At 41.4% G+C, this 18,706-nt stretch overlaps 1 protein-coding gene across 2 annotated transcripts in view; it reads right to left on the reverse strand.

Moving 5' to 3' along the window:
• Positions 1 to 17,571, reverse strand: part of LOC306982161 (FERM and PDZ domain-containing protein 4-like) — an 88,984-nt gene extending 71,413 nt beyond the window's left edge. For both annotated transcript variants that reach the window (XM_079581972.1, XM_079581969.1), the window contains exon 1: positions 17,277 to 17,571. In XM_079581972.1, the coding sequence (XP_079438098.1) occupies positions 17,277 to 17,437 (161 nt within the window). In that variant the 5' untranslated portion in view covers positions 17,438 to 17,571. The remainder of the gene's footprint in view (positions 1 to 17,276) is intronic.
• Positions 17,572 to 18,706: the final 1,135 nt, after the last annotated feature.

Here is an 18,706-nt window from a genome sequence, read left to right on the forward strand (position 1 = left end):
CAGGAGGCGGCAGTCCTTGTCCCGTAGAGATAAGAGGAGGGGAGAGGGCCTAATGAATAACAATACAGCCCCAAGGTTACCCCATTCCAACAATAGAGCGCATTGGTATTCCAGGAGTCTAGGCCTTTCCAATATGGCCGACAAATACTAGACTTTATCATCGTTGTGCGTCTGTATCAAGTTATTACCTGTCTAAATTTAATAAGCAGCGGATAACATCGTAGTCGAGGCTGCAAAGGGGATTCAGCAGCAAGTCCCAACAGTGGGCAGCTCGAGGGAGAGGCAATCCAAGTCTATTTTAGTCAATTGATGGATGGGTTCACACTTTACTCAATTCTGTGTTGTGTTGTGTCTACAGGAAGGACGTTATTACTGGTGATTCAGTTTAATCCAGGCCGTAAATGGTTGAATTCTAAGCAGTCACACCTGCAGCACAGTGGAGGCGTCACAAGGGGCACTAGAGGGAACAAAAAAGGAGGTATCCAGGCAAGACTCGCAGCTAAGCCACACAAGCATGGTGGTGGTGGTGGGAAGGACTGCAGTCTTGGGAGTCCATTTTTTCACCATGTAACATCATGAAGGAGGTCGAGCTGTGAGATCTGATTGTCTGGAATGTGGAGCTTGTCAGTTTCCTCTGAGTGCTCTGGTTTCCTCTACCTACACAAAATGCTCAGCAGGTTGGCCCACAGTCGCAGCAGCTCAGGACTAACCCAATTCAGGATCTACGCGATCGTGTTGTACACTTGTATAATGACATTAAAGGTCCTATATCATGCAAAATCGACTTTTCCCCATGTTGTAATGCTATTTCCTTCAAAAACATCCCCAGAGTGATTTTTGGCTTCATTCACACAGTTCTAAGCAATCTTCCTGAATCTTGCAGCCCCTGCAGAGAAAACGAACGCACCCCCTGAGCGTCTGAACAGATGTCATGTTTGCACCGAAAGTTGTGAAGAAGGAGCTCTTTCAAACCTACTCTGTACCTGTTCTTTTTTTCTTACCTAATGATAATGTCACTGAGAAAAGCATGTTTGGCTGCGAGAGATACAGGGCTTTATTCAACCTTCCTAGAGAAGAGGCCACTCGCCAGAAGTTGGAATTTCTTTCCAGGATTCAGCAACTATCAGCCAAAATGGTGTCTCCAACGCGTGTCCCACAAAAAAAACATTGCAGTAACAGTAACTTCACTCATTGCTGTGATATTAATATTTGTTTTACTGCTATTGTTGCATGGGCGGATTAGCTTGGAGAGAGGGGGTGGAGGTAACAGAATCGAAGTGTCGTGTCTAGCGGGTTTGCAAAATACCCCCAGAACATTTCTCACAAAAAATATAACTCCATAGTGGTAGAGGTACAATATATCATACAAATGCCTTTGGTTTACTTTGGGATGGCCAATTAGCATGATACAGATCCTTATGAAGGATATAATATGAAGTGGAAGCGAGTTGGAACAACAATCAGCGGACTTCCAAACTTCATGTGGCCTTCAGATTAGCTGAAGAACAGTGTGTAGAGAGCTTCATGGAAGGGGTTATCATGGCTGTGCAGCTGCATCCAAGCCATACATTACCAAGAGCATGTAGAGCATGACGACACTGGACTCTAGAGCAATGGAGACCTCAAACACAAATATTACAGTGTGTGGTATTAGCTTGTAGCTGGTTCCAAACTGAAATAAAGGTGCAGTGAAAGATGAAAACATGTTTGGAGTCTCCTAGCCTATAGCTTTCGATCTGGGGAAGAGTTCCTCAATGGTGTTTTATTCCATAATCTTATACTACAATAATTCAACAATTAATATTTTAGTCTTCTGACCAAGCCTAGATGAAGATCTGGAGATGGGTCCCTACAGGCGCTGCTCTGCGGTCACTCACTGCTCCTGACAGGCAGCGCTATAGCATTGAAGGATGGGTCAGATGCACAGGACAGATTTCCCTGTGGGGACGATAAAGTATGCGATCTCTCCTGAAGCAGAAAATGCAGAAAATTACTTGAAAATGCAACTTCCCGTGATGCTTTGCCCCAGTACTAGCCGTTCTCGGTCATGGATCAAGCCGGACGCCACTCTTCCCATGCGCACACGGCGATTGGTCCAAAACAATGAGATCATAGAAATTCATTCCCTTTTAATCCAAGCACAATCTCGGTCTCTCTCTGTTCCTTATGACACAGGCCTAATCTGATTGGACGGGCGGGACTCGGGTGCGGGAGGGGGCAGTGAGAAAAAGCAGAATTAAACTAGATTTAGAAGGGCTGAATGAGAGGAAAGAGTGCGACAGGCGCGAACAGGCAAACAGACCATGGACATTTGAAACAGTTATAGAGAGGGCCATCTTTCTGTCAAGCATTTTATGTTTTAAAATCAAGATTCAGTTCACAGAGCACATCGTAAACACGTCCAGGAGCATTAACATTTGAGAGAAGGATTTTACGTGTTTATCAGATCCAATCAAACAAACGTGGATGAATTGATCAAATGCTATTAGCTATTCCCACAGTGTTTGACATTTAATTAGAAGTTCAGAGTTCTTTTTTCAATCCATATCTGTCTACGGAAAGTCAATGCAACCATGAGTGTGTTATGCATAAGCAACAAGTATATAAAGAGGATAAATTCATTTGCTGCAATCAAAACTGCCATTTTAATGGTCGCAATTAGCAAAACGCGGCACATATAGATAATACTTTTAAAAGTAAACAAACAGCTAGCTTATGAGCTAAACACATTTGAGGCCTACACATTTCTTCTTCTGAAACACTGAAGAGGCACCAAGAGCCCCCCGCACCTGCAGCACAGTGAAGGCGTCACAAGAGGAACTACAGGAAACAAAAAAGGGGTAAACGAGGAGGTATCCGGGCAAGACACGCAGTGAAGCCACAAAAGCATGGTGGTGGGAAGGACCGCAGTAGCTTCATTGGGAGTCCATTTTCACAAGAGGGGCGACAGAAAACAAAAAAGAGAAAAAGGAGAAGATGGTGAAAGACTGTTGCGCAGGAGGAAGAGGAAGGAGGAGGTGGTGGAGCTGATCAGTGCAGGACACCACGCTCTGAAACAGGGACAAACCCAAGAGGCAGTGCACCGTTCCAGAGGATCTGAGGAGACTGAAGGCAGTACTACAGTTTCCTGAGCTCTAAAAACATGCTGGTCAGGTTTGCCCACAGTGGCTCAGGACTGAACGCTTGTATAATGATAAAATAAAGCACTTACTTATTCTTGGCATTTTCTCTGTGAGCTTCATAAGGTCGTTCCTGAAATGGTTTAACAGTCTGTGAAGTGAAAACCATTTCTGGGACCACATTGTGAAACCAATTGAGAAAATGTCAAAAGTGCAAAGCAGTAATCAAAGCGGCTATTTTGAAGAATCTATTTCACCTTTTTTTTAATTTAAAACATAATTCCATATGTGTTCATTCATATTTACGCCTTCAGTGAGAATAGAATGTAAATAGTCTTGTAATAAAAGAAAAAACAATACAAAAAGGCGTTTCTGGCGATACTGTATGATGAATCTTATCTTATATAGGTCACGGCGTGTTGTCCAGGGATTATGAGGACCTGACACTATATCACCTTCACAAACAAATGAAATGCATGGGATTTTTTGTGCCTTCTCACAGAACTTCTGCTTTTAAAAAATAAATTCCAAAACCTATTCACCATTGCAATGCTCATCATTATAAGTTAACTTCCTATAACTAACTGTGCAGAATGGTGTGGAAAGCACTGAGGACTAATAATGTGCAATCTCCAAAGGGCTCCAGGGGCTGAAGTTGCTGGGCGCTGGTCCCAAACAATGAAAGTGAGAAGAGGAAATGTTTTGGGCAAAAGTAGAGGCAATAAATAACAAGACAGGCTGCACTGTACTTTGGGTCCGCAGTGCACTGAAAAACAATTCATCTTTTTTTATACAGTTTGGGAGTGTTGTTGTTATTGGTGGGAGCACATGGACTTCAATGATAATGTTCTATTCCAGCAGCCAGTGCACATCAGCATTGATATGTCGAATATGAGAACTGCTCAAGCTACCGTTTTTAGATAACCATACGCTAACGAATAAATGGCGCTGTGATAAACGGCGCAGAAAAGGTTGAGTAGATGGGCTTTGAAAAGGTGGAATCCAGGTAATACAGATCCAAGCACTTCAGCAGCAGAAGAAGAACAGACCATAGAAAACATGGTTACTCAAAGCTGCAGGTACCTTCAAATATGGTTAAAATGCTCAAGAAAACAGTTAATTTAGCATTATGTTTACCTTAATAAATCCTTTTCGTAGTCCCTCTGGGGGTAATACAAGTGTTAATGGGATGATTGGGGGGTCGGAGGCCCCAATACACACTAATAGAATCACAAAGAGGAGGAGGAGGACGGGCTGAGCTAACTGTTAACAGTGCTAACAGTATTTACAGCCAAGTTTGAGTGAAAAAAATATCTCCATTGTGTAATTGGATGTACAATATCCCTCTCTCCCTTTGTCTTTTCTGTCAGTGTAGTATTTACTCTCACGATTAGTGACAAAAAAAGGTAACATGCTACGACACCTGCAGTGGCGCTTATAGCCTCTAGGGGCATGAGTTACTTAGTTCTGCTTTAAGACAGCAATACAGATACAATAAAGATGGTCAAAAGACTATAAAAGACTATAAAATGTAAGACACATTTTTCTTAGGCTGTACAATAAAAAAAAAAAAGAAAGATCTGAGGGAATGAATCGGGGGTGGAAGTCAATACGTTTCTTGTTTTCCCACTCGAGCGTCAAGTAATTTTCTTTTTTTTTCTTTTTTACCACACCTGTTTCTGTTTTGTGCCATGAATGAACATAAGTTGAAGCTCGAAATATATACATAAATACAGGGTTTATACAGGCAGAAGCAAGTCAAAGTGAACGCTTTTTAATGCCCAAATACTACATTTAAATTCTACAAACACAGAAAGAATCGGCGCCTATGTCGCCTAAGATTTGCAAACATTTCCTCAAACAGAGGAAAGCGAAAGGGCAACTTTTGAGCAAAAAAATGTGGTAAATTTGAGCCAAAACTACAACTGAATATGTTTTAGACCAACATTTTTGTATCGAGACAAAACACAATTGAGCCAGCCTATTCCATTCATATATAAAACTATAATACCACAAACATTTCAAGCAATTATCCAACTCCTAAACAGTCAAACTCTACAGTCAATAAAAGCTTATGCGCCATGAGATTACTACAGCGATGGATATTAAGACGTGATCCTCTATGAAAATGTACTTAACTGGAAAAGCCACCGGCGCGCGCTGCTAGCATTTAGTCATTAGCGGCTTTAGCACATTAGCTCGTGGGACATTTATGAAAGTCTATTTGCGAAACAGACTAAGGATTTAGACCACAAATCCCCACTTAGCGCAACACGTTGGACTAATACAGTAACTTAGATGGCGGGCGAGTGGGATTAAAGCGCTTTCCCATTGATAAAAACGTAGAGTATGTTATGACTGCAGATAAGTGGGTGTAGTCGATGCTTTTCAGGGTTTCAGATGCGAGTTTGGCATTGGTGTTTTAGCCAAGCGAAGCTAATGAGAAGGTCCGGCGGAAAAGAAATAGCATTCAGGCTGTTACACAGAGATAGAAAGCAATCTGGTGGAGTCATTTTGACCAACCTACACCAAAGTGAAGTTTAAAGGCTCGAACTGGATACACTTATTATTAAACAGGTTTTAAAAATATGGCTGACTGTATTTAGATGGATAACAACAGTTGCAAGTAATCATTCTAATTTTGTTTCAGTAATGCAGCAATTTTAATGAAGAGATGTTGGGCAGAAAAGTTAATTTTATTTGAATTTTTAACAGGAAGTGACATAGATAGAGCCAAAGTTCCATAGCAGTTTCACTCATTCATTTCCCAATGTGACATCACATTCTGAGCCGGAGGGCAGATGAAAATGTTATGGCGATAACTATGGTAACTGTCGAAATTCAGATTTCTACTCTGACTTTATTGCTCATTTCTCTGCAATTGACTCTGTGCATAACTTCAAATCATAACGCCGCCAAAAGAAGTGACTTCCTGTTTCGATCCAGCACGCCAAAATAAAAGCACACAGCTCGTCTCATTGATTAGTTCAGCAGGTACTTGCAACACTACAAAAATTAAATACACATATTTTAAGTGCTTTGTCTGTTAATAGCTAGGCAGAAAGAAAGTTTAACTAATGAACAAGACAGTGCCTTTATTTTGGTGTGCTGGATTGAAACAGGAAGTCACTTCTTATGATTTGAAGTTATGCACAGAGTCAATTCTTGGGCCAATTCACATGAAATAGGATTCTACAAGATGAACGCAACCTATTGACAGGACATGGTTGGCACGGAAACAGTTTAAAATCGTTTGCTTCTATCTATGTCACTTCCTGTCAGTTTCCAATAAGGAAGGGAAACTATAAACATTGAAAAAAATGGTCAAACTTAAGAAAGCTGGGATTGTTTGTGTGCAAAATCTTAAATATAATTATGTTAACTATGTTTAAGCAAAAATTGTGTCTCATGTGTCGAATTCACTTTAATTCTACTAGAACACAAAAGTGGTTTAACCTGTTATCTGCCATGTTAGGGTTAGGTTAAAGGTTTGAGTTGGGGTTAGCGATTAAGCACATCCAAATCTCAAAGCGTATTGACAGCCAACAGCCTATATGCCAATGTGATACCTCATTTGAAAGCCAAGACCTTCTAGTTTCTAAAACTATGTGTAAAATCTGTGTGAGTGAAACACAACTTACATCACATTTGCCGTTCCTAACCCTAATCACAACCCTAACCCCTGACCTCGGATAGAAACTTGCATCTTACAGCAATGGACCCAAATAATTCTGATGTCTTGCAAGTCAATAAAAAAAATACCTTAATTGCAACAAAAGGGGACTTGGATATTTGCTCTTTTTTGTTCATCTTTTGGCATTTCCCAAAAAGCAATCTCAAGATGAAATTAGAAAGCGAGAAAAAGAGAGTGAAAGAGAGAGAGAAGAAAAAGCGCTCACAATCCCAATTAAAAGTAACAGCAAAAGTACTCTGAAGTTTGCCATACTCCACAATTGAAAAGCATCTATATTCATAAACTACCAAGTCTCTCAGTGCAAAACAAAGCGAGCAATACTAGAGAAACATCAAATCTCATCATCCCTGTGGATCGGCTGATTCAACCATGCAAATATTTGGACTTGGATCATTATTTGGCCAAAGCAGAAACAGCAGGTGCGGAGATTTGAACTAAAAATCACTAAAGAGAGTCCGGCTCGATTTTTCATTTCTGTTTCGGACCACGAGCTTCCCAGACACTGACCTCTTCATCTTGCGGCTTTTAAATCCTCCAACAGTGATGCAGCGATCTGGCACTCGGTCAACCCCTTTGGCCTGACCTGAAAGGCAGCAGGGGCGCTATAATGTAAAAATCTGTTTGAAGAAAATACTCGCTCTGTCTCGGAGTAATGAGCGAGATAGAACAGCTGATGTACAGTATGTTGTTGTGGATTTGAAGAGGAGCAGTGGAGCAAGATTCAGTCGCAATGTGAATCACATCAGTAGTATTTTTGCACCGAGGAGTGACATGAGACAGTGCTTTACATGGCAATAAAGCTAACTGACCTGAATAACAGTGAATTGCAAATGCTGCCATCCATCCATGTACTTCTGCTTTACATGGCTTTAGTTCATGGAGGCAGAAGTCTGAGCAAAGATGCCCAGACTTCCATATCCACACACAACTACACAAGCTTTTACAAGGGGATCCACTCACAAGCTGGTGTTTTGATCATAATATAGAAACTGCAGTTACACGGAAGACCTGAGGTGGCAACAGTGAGTATCTAGTCCCTTTAATGTTACCCCCACAGCCAGTAAAGGAAAAAAAAAGTATTTTCTAACCATTTGGGAGACAAACCTGATCTAAATCAGTCTAAAACTGGTCGAAACAAGTATAAACCAGTCTAAAAGTTGTCAAAAGAAGCATAAACCCGTCTAAACTTGATCTAAACCAGTCTAAACTTGATCTAAACCAGTCTAAACTTGATCTAACCCATTAAAACTTGATCTAAACCAGTCCAAACTTGATCTAAACCAGTCTAAACTTGATCTAAACCATTCAAACTTGATCAAAACTTGATCTAAACCAATTTAAACCTGATCTAAACCAGTATAAGTTAATCAAAACCAGTCCAAATTTGATCTAAACCAGTCTAAACTTTTAAACCAGTGTAAACGTGATCTAAACCAGTCCAAACCTGATCTAAACCAGTCTAAACTTGATCTAAACCTGTCTAAACTTGATCTAAACCAGTCCAAACCAGCATAATCCAGTTCAAACCAATCCAAGCCAGGTCGAAACCAATCCAAACCAGCATAAACCAGTACAAACTAGTCCAACCCTTATCTAAACTGGATATTTTGAGTAATACACACTTGGTAGGCCGAATTAGAAACAACACATGACTCAATAAAGTGTGCTCTACCAAACGGTTGATGATGGGAGAGTTCGATCACTGTGCAAAGCCTTCACCAGCACATCCCAAAGATTCTTAATGGGACTAAGATCTGGACTCTGTGGCAGCCGATCCAGGTGTTAAAATGATAATGTAGGCCCGATGAATCCTGGCATTGTCATCTTGGAATATGCCCGTTCTGCCAGAGAGGAAGAAATCCATTGATGGAATAACCTGGTAGTTCGGGATGTTCTGGTTCAGATTATCTCATTCTTTGTGCACTTCGTGTTGCTGAACCTAGACCCGACCAACTGCCAACCCCAGATCTTAACAGGTGTTCACTTTTTTGGTAAGATCTTCTGCAAAGAGGAAAGTATTTTTAGCAGCAGAGGAGAGAGCATCTACTCATACACTGGGCCTTCTTGCTGTGTGGCAGGAGTGCTTACGGTTCAGTGTTACTGATAGGGCTTTTCCACCAGGTGTTGGTTCTGGGCTGGTTCAGAGCTGGTTCTGGTGCTGGGTTGGTTCCATACCGACTTGGTTTTCCACCAAAATGAGAGCTGTGCCTATTGTCATAGCAACGCTTTGGGAAATCAACATCAAAAATGGATAGTAACATCTTACTACAGCCACTTCTGGTTATAAAATACAGAAAAATAAGTTTATGTTTCAGTCACAGCAGCCGTTAACATTTTGATTTCTTCTTTCTAACTCTTGTTTTATCTTAAGAGCATAAAGCAAAACAACAGTTTCCTCCACAGAGACTGTTTTGGCTTACTAATGGCAACTAATATTGATTGTTTGTTGGAGGAGAGAGCCACGCCCCCAGCCCCTGACATCACTGGTGCTCGTTTCTTGGTCCAGCTTTTAATTGGTTCCCAACCGGCACCAGATTTTGGAACAAAGAGCCAGCGTTTTTTCAGTGGAAAACGAAAGAACCGGTTCTGAAACTGGAACTGGCCCAGAACCAGCACCGGCACCAGCTTGGTGGAAAAGGGCTATGACTGACCTCACCCTGCGACATACCCCATGACCGCACCCAGACCTATATACTACTATCAAAACATAAGCATTTGCTATAAGTCCAACGGAAACAGCTAAAGCTCGCCAAGTGCATATTTAACGACTTGAACAACCCGCCATTTTGAAAGTCAATTGGCGTAAGCCTGGTCATGTACATGTACAGGAGCCCGCGTCACGGATTAGAAGCCCATATGATAATTATCCAGAGTATACAAACCATCTGTCTCAGCGGCTTATATTAAAACAATTACGAGGCTCAAATCCCCCTTTCTATATCGCCGTGTTTAGCGTGGCGGGGATACATTGTATGGACACACGTTTTCTAGCCGGCTTGTTGTTAAAATCTCCTCAATCCATGATGTAATCTCCAAGTGTGCAGTAATTACGAGGGTTTTTCCGATGCTTAGAGCCACCACCTCCTCTGCGGCGTCTTACATAATCGAAAGCTCACGTGCAGCCGCCTCAGATCAACAATATGGCCGGGCTAAAGTCGCAAGAAATCAGATGGAGGCTGAAGTCAAGCTAAAAATCAATAGAAGGAAAAATTGAACTAAACTGGAGGGAATCATGGCGAAAACTAACCATTGTTAAGTTACTATGGGTCTTTGTTCTAGGCTCCATTGTGCGATACATCATGGCTTTTTGCAATATACATCAATATTACATCACCTAATATTGCGAGAATGTTATGTGAGAATGTATATGTATGCTTCATAAGAACATACACAACTTGGAATAAGTCATTAATCACATTGGAAGGTCATTTTGCTAGAGTTAAGAAGAATATTGTCTGGCAAGTCAAACAGACTGAGCCTAATGATGTATAAATGAACCTTTTTGTGAATATTTATCAGCTTGAACAGCCACAAATAAGAATACCTGCTGTTAACTTTTGTTTTGTTGATTTTAAATATGCCCTGGGCTTTTGTAGAAGTGTGGGGGAGCGTGTCAAAGAATAATTTGTGTCACCTTCTGGGACAGACAAAGAGATAGATGAAGTTTATCCATCTCTGTCTCTTGAGGAAAAACTTTCTCACATTCGCAGGTAATGCATGAACAGAGTTTAAAGTGAATTCAATCAGCGTTCATGGGAAGAGAGCAGGAAGAGTTTCCGAGACTTACTAGAGTGAAGTCAGCATCCTTAGCTCATCCTCGTCTTCACATGGCTCCATTGTGAGAGACAGGAAACTACCTCCACAAAAAAAAAGCTAAAAAACAAACACCTGTCCGTCAAACTACAGAAAATCCACTTCCTCCCCAAATCTCTTAAAAAATATACAATTCTCTCTCCTTTTGTGTTGGTTTCTGCCTTTTTTCATTGGTCGCGTGGTGCCGAATGTGTTCCGGCTTATGGCGAGACTGGAGTGGCACCGCTGCACAGGGATTTAGCCGGGGCATCTGGTTTAGTGAGGATCAAATTCATTCACACACACGTTAGGTTTCGGCGCATGCACGGAAGACATTGTCATAAGAATAATACCCCAGTAAAGCTGACTTGCTGCATCCTTCCTCAATTGAAAGAATCCAATGTTGAGGTAATTTATTTTGTCCGCTGCCGTCTGATGGATGAGCAGACGCGGTGTATTTTTATGTAAATAGATGCATTGCTTGCTTTATTGTTTTTGTTAGGCTTTCTGAGTCAGCAAGGACAACTGCACTGTTCTGTTACGGCGTCCTTTTTGTGATTACACTTCGGCTAATCCTATTCTCTGTGCCATGCGCCCAGAGACACCCGCGACCTCTGCAGCACCGGCGTGGACAATCAGAGCGTTAACATGCCTCATTATTTTATCAGGAGGATTTCATTTATTCATGCGTTTTCATCATGGTCTTTCTAATGTTCACGAGGGCAACGGGGCCGGGAAATATTATTTACAGTAGAGTTAGCTGCTTCTACTAGAACCTATAATGTTGAATTACAAAAGGATGTACCAACAAAGCAGGGAAGCTCTCTGGGCCCACGGTCAGAAGTGCACCTCCTTTCTGAAGCCGCAAACCATACCTTCGATGGCAGTGAGGTTACATTTTTGCCAATGGGGAGATGGTTTGAGGTGTACCATTTTTGAGAGGAAATGAAAACCTTCACTGACTCATCATCGATTCTGTATATTCAACAGTAGCCTCCCTTTAGATTAAAGAATATTGGTGCCAGAACAAAGTAAACTCCCCCTCACTAGATTGATAAAAATCAGTCTTCAGCTAAAAGATTGTTAAAACACGGTTTCTACAGATGGCAGCAAATGCCTCAATACTATATTTTCAATGCCACAAACAATAGTAGCACACCGGTTAGCTCCTCTGCTTCACAGCTAGAAGGTCCCGGGTTTGATACCCACCAGGACAGGGCCTTTCTGTGTAGAGCTTGCATGTTCTCCCCGTGTCTGCGTAGGTTTCCTCCGGGTACTCCAGTTTCCCCTACCACTAAAAACATGTGCAATAGGTGAATCCTCCAGCCAAGTGATACTGACCATCAGCCTGGCTCTGCCGTCGACCACTGCTCCTTACGGGTTGTGGCATCGAAGGATGGGTTAAATGAGGACAGAGGACAAATTTCCCTATGGGGACAATAAAGTATATAAAGAAACATCACACAGAGGAATGAGGGGAAATTTTGATCTTCAGCTGAAATAGTTTTAGACCCTAGTTTTTGTGTTTTGTATAAAAAGTAGTTGAGCAATGTCAATGAAGGAAAACTTATATTACTAAGAAATTCCGATCTAATGCCAGTTTGTATTGAATAGATAGTGGGTCGTTGGTGTCGCGGTCTTCGGCCCTGGCCACTGAGGAACCCCGCATACAGGGACAGGACAACAAGAACTGAAGCTACAACAAGGACTGGACGTTCTGCGATCTTGGCAGAACGTCATTGTTTCATTGTTTTAATGTTTGTACAGTCCTGCCTATTGTTCTGTTTCATTACTTTAAAAGGTAAAGGTAACCCTCAACACAAAACAAGAACTTTTGTAATATTTTGATTTTTTGCTGTATTATTCGAGGCCTGTTTGTATTGCCCTAGTCTTGTGTTTTTATGTCGGTGAGCCAAAGATGAATTTCTAGCACATTAGACAATAAAATCTATTCTAACCCAGGACAGATGTTGGCTTGAGAACTTTGGTCTATGATGGAAAACCAAGTACGACTGAGAGCTTCCACAAACCTTCTTGCTCTTTGCCAACATCGAGAAATCCAATCTCAACAACACTTATTAACAAGAGGCGACTATATGCACGAATTGTATTGTCCACACACACCACACGAGTTTCAGATATTGCTGTGCCTTCATATCTATTCCACAATGTCACACATCCAGGAGCATCATCAATACTGGAACTATTGAGGGATGTGTGATTGTGCGCTATGAAAGGTAATTTTACTGAAAAAGACATATTTTAGCTGAAACCCGATGATCGACTATAATATTTCTGTAAGATCAAGCACCAGCGATCGACTAGACTGCGGTAACTTTCCAGCATCATGCAGAATGGCCCGTCAAACTGTGCTGTATTTATGATTGCAAGGTCTAATGCACTCCACAGTAAATCTCTTTTGGTGGCTATTGCGCTTTTGATGGCTATATCTGCCGGCTACGTTGTCAAATTCTGGGCAAAGCACCAAAAAGTAGGCTGCTGAAGGCTTTATTTGTGGCACGAGGACGTTCATCATTGTTGTTTCAGAATCATAAGGAGGGAGCTCACTTCACCGTCATTAAACAGATACAGCAGGGCGCCGTTTGTCAAACTGTAATACACGGGTTTAGTTTTCCTTTTTGGTAATACTTTAGATTACAGCCCGTGAGCCCATAGTTTTGTATTTTCAATGAACTTAAACATTGAAAAATGTTGAGTAACAGCATTTTCAGATAAATTTAGACTTAATGCCAGTTTGAATCCAATTTAATGCTTGATGACATGAATCTCTTACCTGAACCAAGCACATTTGCTCATTCAGCTTTACCCAAATCTAAAAGCTTCTCGACTGGAGAACAACAGGGTAATGCCTTGTTTAAAAGACTTACAAAAGTGATTGGAACCTTGTTGTCACTTTTTTGTCATGTTTTTGTCACTTTTTGAGGGGATTTTAGTTGCTATTTTGATGCTTTTTTTGTTTCTTTTCTAGCAATTAGATTTGGGTCAAGCCAAACTGGAGAAAATGTGCCTGCTCCAGGTGGGGGTTAAGCTGTTAAAGGCCTTGATTTTGGCCCAATTTAATGACTATTAAAGCAGAACTAAGTAACTCATGCCCCTAGTGGCCTTAAGAGCCACTGCAGGTGTCACAGCATGCTACGTTTTTTTACTCATTAATTATCCGTGAGAGTAAACACTACTCTGACAGAAAAGACAAAGGGAGAGAGGGATATTGTCCATCCAATTACACAATGGAGATCTTTTTTTTACTCAATCTTAGCTGTAAATACTGTTTAAGTGGCGCTAGCCCGCATTTAGCTTTGCCCGTTAGCCTGTTAGCTTCTATTTCGTGATTCCATTAGTGTGTATTGGTGACTCCAACCTGGAGGCAGGGAAGTTGCAATTGTGGTTATCTGGCCAGAGACACCAGGGGGAGATGAAAGACCCCCCAATCATCCCATTAACTCTTGAATTACCCCCAGAGGAACTATGGAAAGGATTCGTTTAATGCTTTAATGTTATGGTATGCACACCTTTATGACACCTTGTAGCCCTTTGTTACTCATACACCTACATGTTGTATCACTCTTTGAACACAGTTATGAAACCGTGCACTCAAATGTGTAATCACCTGTACTTACATGTGTAATAACTTTCCTGTTACCTGTACCTGCACATGGAACTTGCGGGCTGTAATCTAAAGTTTACCCAGATGACTCTCTTTGTTGCGGAGTTACAAATTAATTTCTAAACTCCGTCGCAAAACGTCGAGGGTTTTGTTTAGAATTAAAACGATGTCAAGTCCGTACCCTCCGGAGCGATGCCGCACACGGTTCATCCATTTTTGGGTGAACGCCGCCAAATTTTCCCGCCTCCACTGAGAAGCCACCTGCTTCCCGCATTTTAGCCAAGTCCCTATGTATAGCTCTGTCTACAGGCGGGGTAAACACAAGCAGCAAGGAACTATTTAATGCCAAATTGAAGCACTAGACTGTTAAGAGAAGAGGGAAAACTGCTTATTAACTATGAAAATATGATAATGAATAATACTGAAATAAGATTAATTCATAACAAGGTGAGGCAGTAGCGAGTGGAGGTTAATATAAGGTAGAATAGGTGAACACGAAGAATGCAGGATTACAGTCTAGAGGCAATAAGCTCTAAAATGCCCAGTGAATTCCAAAACAACAGCAGTAATAGTCTTATGGGGGTAGTCCTTGTTAAATGACTGGGGGCATGCTCCTGTCCATCTGGCTTTGTGGACTTTATGTAACAATCTGTTTACCAGGAAAATACAAACGGCAAGTAAAGTCCAAAATATGGGCCAGTTACCAAGCCATCGAGCCGTTCCCTTGAGGTATTTGTGATTTGTGAAGAGCTGAGGACAGACTGGTGGGGAGATCGCAGATTATTCTGCGATATATTGAAACTTGAAGAATGTTTAAAAAGAATACGAGATCACAACAGAAAGATCTATATTTGCTCATCTTTGGCTTGTTGTTATACTCTGCTCTTTGAACCTTTGAACCAACGTCGGCTCTGAAGTAGAATACGATATACTGCATACAAACAAGAATGATAAAGATATATATCTATAAACACTGTATGCCCAATATCTCCCACAATTATTAAAAAATATCAAGCTGTGACAGGCAAATTTCTATTTAAAATGATTGTGAGCTACAAAAATAGGTCACAAACTCTAACATTTATTTGATCGGGCCGCCCTTAGCTTTGAATACTAGAATAGATTCAATTCAGTGTTATTTTTCACCAAGATCTTGTACTGATGATGTCCCACAAATGTAAAACCAGGGAAAACTGAGTAAAAAAAGCCTCATCTTAAACCTAATTGTTGACTTTTTCCAAGGGCGAAGGGCTAATCTAACCTGCCATAAGCTCTTTAAGGCTTGAGAAAAGACAGTAACATTGCATTGCAAAGTGATTTCCCATTTACCGAATACCAAAATGCCTATCCTTCCTGTAAGAGCGACTAAAAAAAGACCACCATTATAAAGCATTTCAAACGGGGCTGAACAGAAGGCAGAAATTAAGTTACAACATTTAGAGGAATGAGACTGTCTCCACCCAACTGTGAAAAAGCCTTCTCCTTCGCCTGTATCTGCCACTTACGGTGGAAATATGAATTAAAAATGTATGCTTTCTGCTTGTTTCAAAGGCACTGGACCATAGAGTAGTATAATTCATCATTCCGCTTTTACAGATTCGGATATGCGCGGGTGTGGCCATGTTAGAGTGGTTCTCAAACTTCTTTAACTTTATGCCAATGCGTAACTAAACTGGTGATAACAACAGCTATAGAGGTGTTTCTCAGGTTATTTAATCCATCAAACTAAATCTTATCTCGATCCAAACTGTTTTCAGAAAATGGGCCGAGATTCCCGTCTTCACCAGCAGTGGACACATGTCAAAATAATAGACTTTCGCAGACATTAGCTCACAGTTTTTGGCAGGCTCAATGAAAATATATCGATTATCTGAAGAGAGTCATTACTTGAATTCTTCTTCTATAGGACATGACGGACAGGAAAAACCACAATTGATTTAAGCTTTCCAAAAAAGTGACAAATAAATACCAAACTGGACTCATATTGAGCATCCAGAGTTTTAGATTGTATTTAAAGCCACACTGTGTAACATTTTCCCCCAAAAAATACAAGCTTCAGGACTTTGTTTCTTCGAAAAACTAACCCCTCCGAATGTTTTGATTAGCGGAGTTAAATTTAAGTTTTGTTTAAAGCAGTACTAAGTAACTTGTTTACCTTAATAAATAATTTTCATAGTCCTTCTGTGTATGGGATGATTGGGGGGTCTTTCATCTCCCCCGGTGCCTTTGCTTTCCCTGCACCGACCCAGAGGCACAATACACACTAATGGAATCACAAAGAAGAAGCTAACAGGCTAACGGGCAAAACGAACAGCGGGCTAGCATCACTTAAACAGTATTTATAGCCAAGTTTGAGTGAAATAAATTACCTCCATTCTGTCATTGGATGTACAATATCCCTCTGTCCCTTTGTCTTTTCTGTCAGCGTAGTATTTACTCTCACGGACAATTAATGAGTACAAAAACGTAACTTGCTACGACAACTGCTGTGGTTACTTAGTTCTGCTTTAAGTTTTGTCCTTCCTCAGTATTGTAAACTCTGTATCAATTTAATGAACTTGCAGGCTATAGTTTGCTTGCATTTTTGTGACAGTGACCCTGAAAAGCGACACTGAAAACGGCTTTATAAAAGTACAATTCAACTTATTTGCTCCACTTTTCATTGTTTGTATACAAGAAAACAGACCTAGAGGATACTGTCATGATAAATGAGCCACAAAGACTATTGACACTGAAAATCACAACAAAGGTTAAGAGTAGTTTTGAGAAGCTTCTTGCATTAGAGGCGAGTACTGATGACGGACTGATGACAGATTGAGAACTTTGTCTATATATTAGCTACATATGCATTCAAGGTTTGTTAAACGAAGAGGAAAAAGCGAATACTCTTAAACAAAAAAAGGACTTTTGCATTTTCATTCAAGTAAAACCATACATTTCACAACATAGTACAACATTTGCTGAAATATTCACACACGTTTCTGCTTGTCGTTCTCACCCACTCCCTGAAAACCCCTCACCGAACTTACTGTCAGCGTAAACTTACTCATCAGGGCCGAGGAAAGACGTCTCCTTCCAAATCCTTTCCATTTTGTCCTCGCAGGCACCCATACCCCCCTTTTCCAGCGGCTGGTACAGGCATGGGGTAGTCAGCGGCGTCACAGCTTGGTCCGAATTCAAGGAGGTGACTTCGGAGCTCGGGAACATAGAAGACGTCCAGGAGGAATTGGAGGAACCGGAGGGGCTGGTGTCCAACTTCACATCTCGCAGCCCCTGGAAGTCCTGACCGTAGGATAGGTTCGACAGCCTGGGGTAAAAACAGGAGAAAAGAGACGCATGGCGGGCTAACACCGACAGGGATTTGGTGGAGGTTGACAAATCTGGAGAGGAGTAGGACAGAGAAGTCTTGATGGAGCCGAAATTGAACATCGGAAAAGATAGCCTGGACGCGCTTCCTGAGGAGAAAGAGGGGAACGCTTGAACGGGCAAAGTCTTTTTCTGTCTTAATAGCAAGTAAGTCAAGATATGGACTCCCCGACCAATCAAATTTAAGAGGTTGCGAGAAGCCCACGAGCCCGACCAATCAAATTTGAGGACGGTGTAAGTGCGCTCAAATAGACCGGGTAAAAGCTTTCATAAGGAAGATATGGAGGTGATAGCCCACATCGAATTATCGCCCACTTTTTCTGGCCACAATTGGATCACGCGGAAACAGGTAATCGATGCCAAGATGCATGAGGCTTTTGCGGTTATGTGAGACTGAGAAAGATCGTGTGAAGTATCGGGTTGCAAGTGATAACAGTGATAAGGGGTTCATTACGCAAATAGCGTTAGGGCTAACAGCTAAAACCACTCAGCGGCTGAAGATGCAAGCGATAGACGATGTTTCAAATGCTTGCTCCTTTTTTCTTCAGATTCCTTTCATGTCAAAACTTGCTACACATATTGTAACTGCGGAGGGAGAGGGTGTGTTAGCCCGGGCAGCCGCCTGACTTGCTCCATGTTTTCTGCTCAGAGGAGACGGTCTGGTACTTCCTCCACTGAATAATTTCAAGGTGGGACTAACAGAGACAGAGTAAAACAATCAGAGAAATTTTACACGTGACCTGTTCCTTTCTTTTCTGTTCAAGGGCGGCAATTAAAGTGACAGTCTGTAAGATTGTGAAGTGAGGAGAGAGTGAGAGTAAATAATTCCCCCCCCCCCCCGATTTGACCAAAAAGCCACAATAGTTTGCAAAATGAGGAGAGCGAGAACAAACTTTCAAAAGAATCTGATCAAGCTCCTCCACCTCCCTCCTGATTGGCTGGCATTTAAACTTACAGACTATCACTTCAACAGCAATTTTGCAAATCAAAATCTCTGGCGTTCATTCATTATGGGCTCATAACAGGCCCCCAGATAGGACCATTATGAGCCCGTCTCATAACAGGCTGTCGGGCTTTCCCTGCACTGGGCCTATAGGTTGAAACACTTTG

Source organism: Gobius niger (assembly GCF_951799975.1).
Source record: "Gobius niger genome assembly, chromosome: 23".
Taxonomy (NCBI): Eukaryota; Metazoa; Chordata; class Actinopteri; order Gobiiformes; family Gobiidae; genus Gobius; species Gobius niger.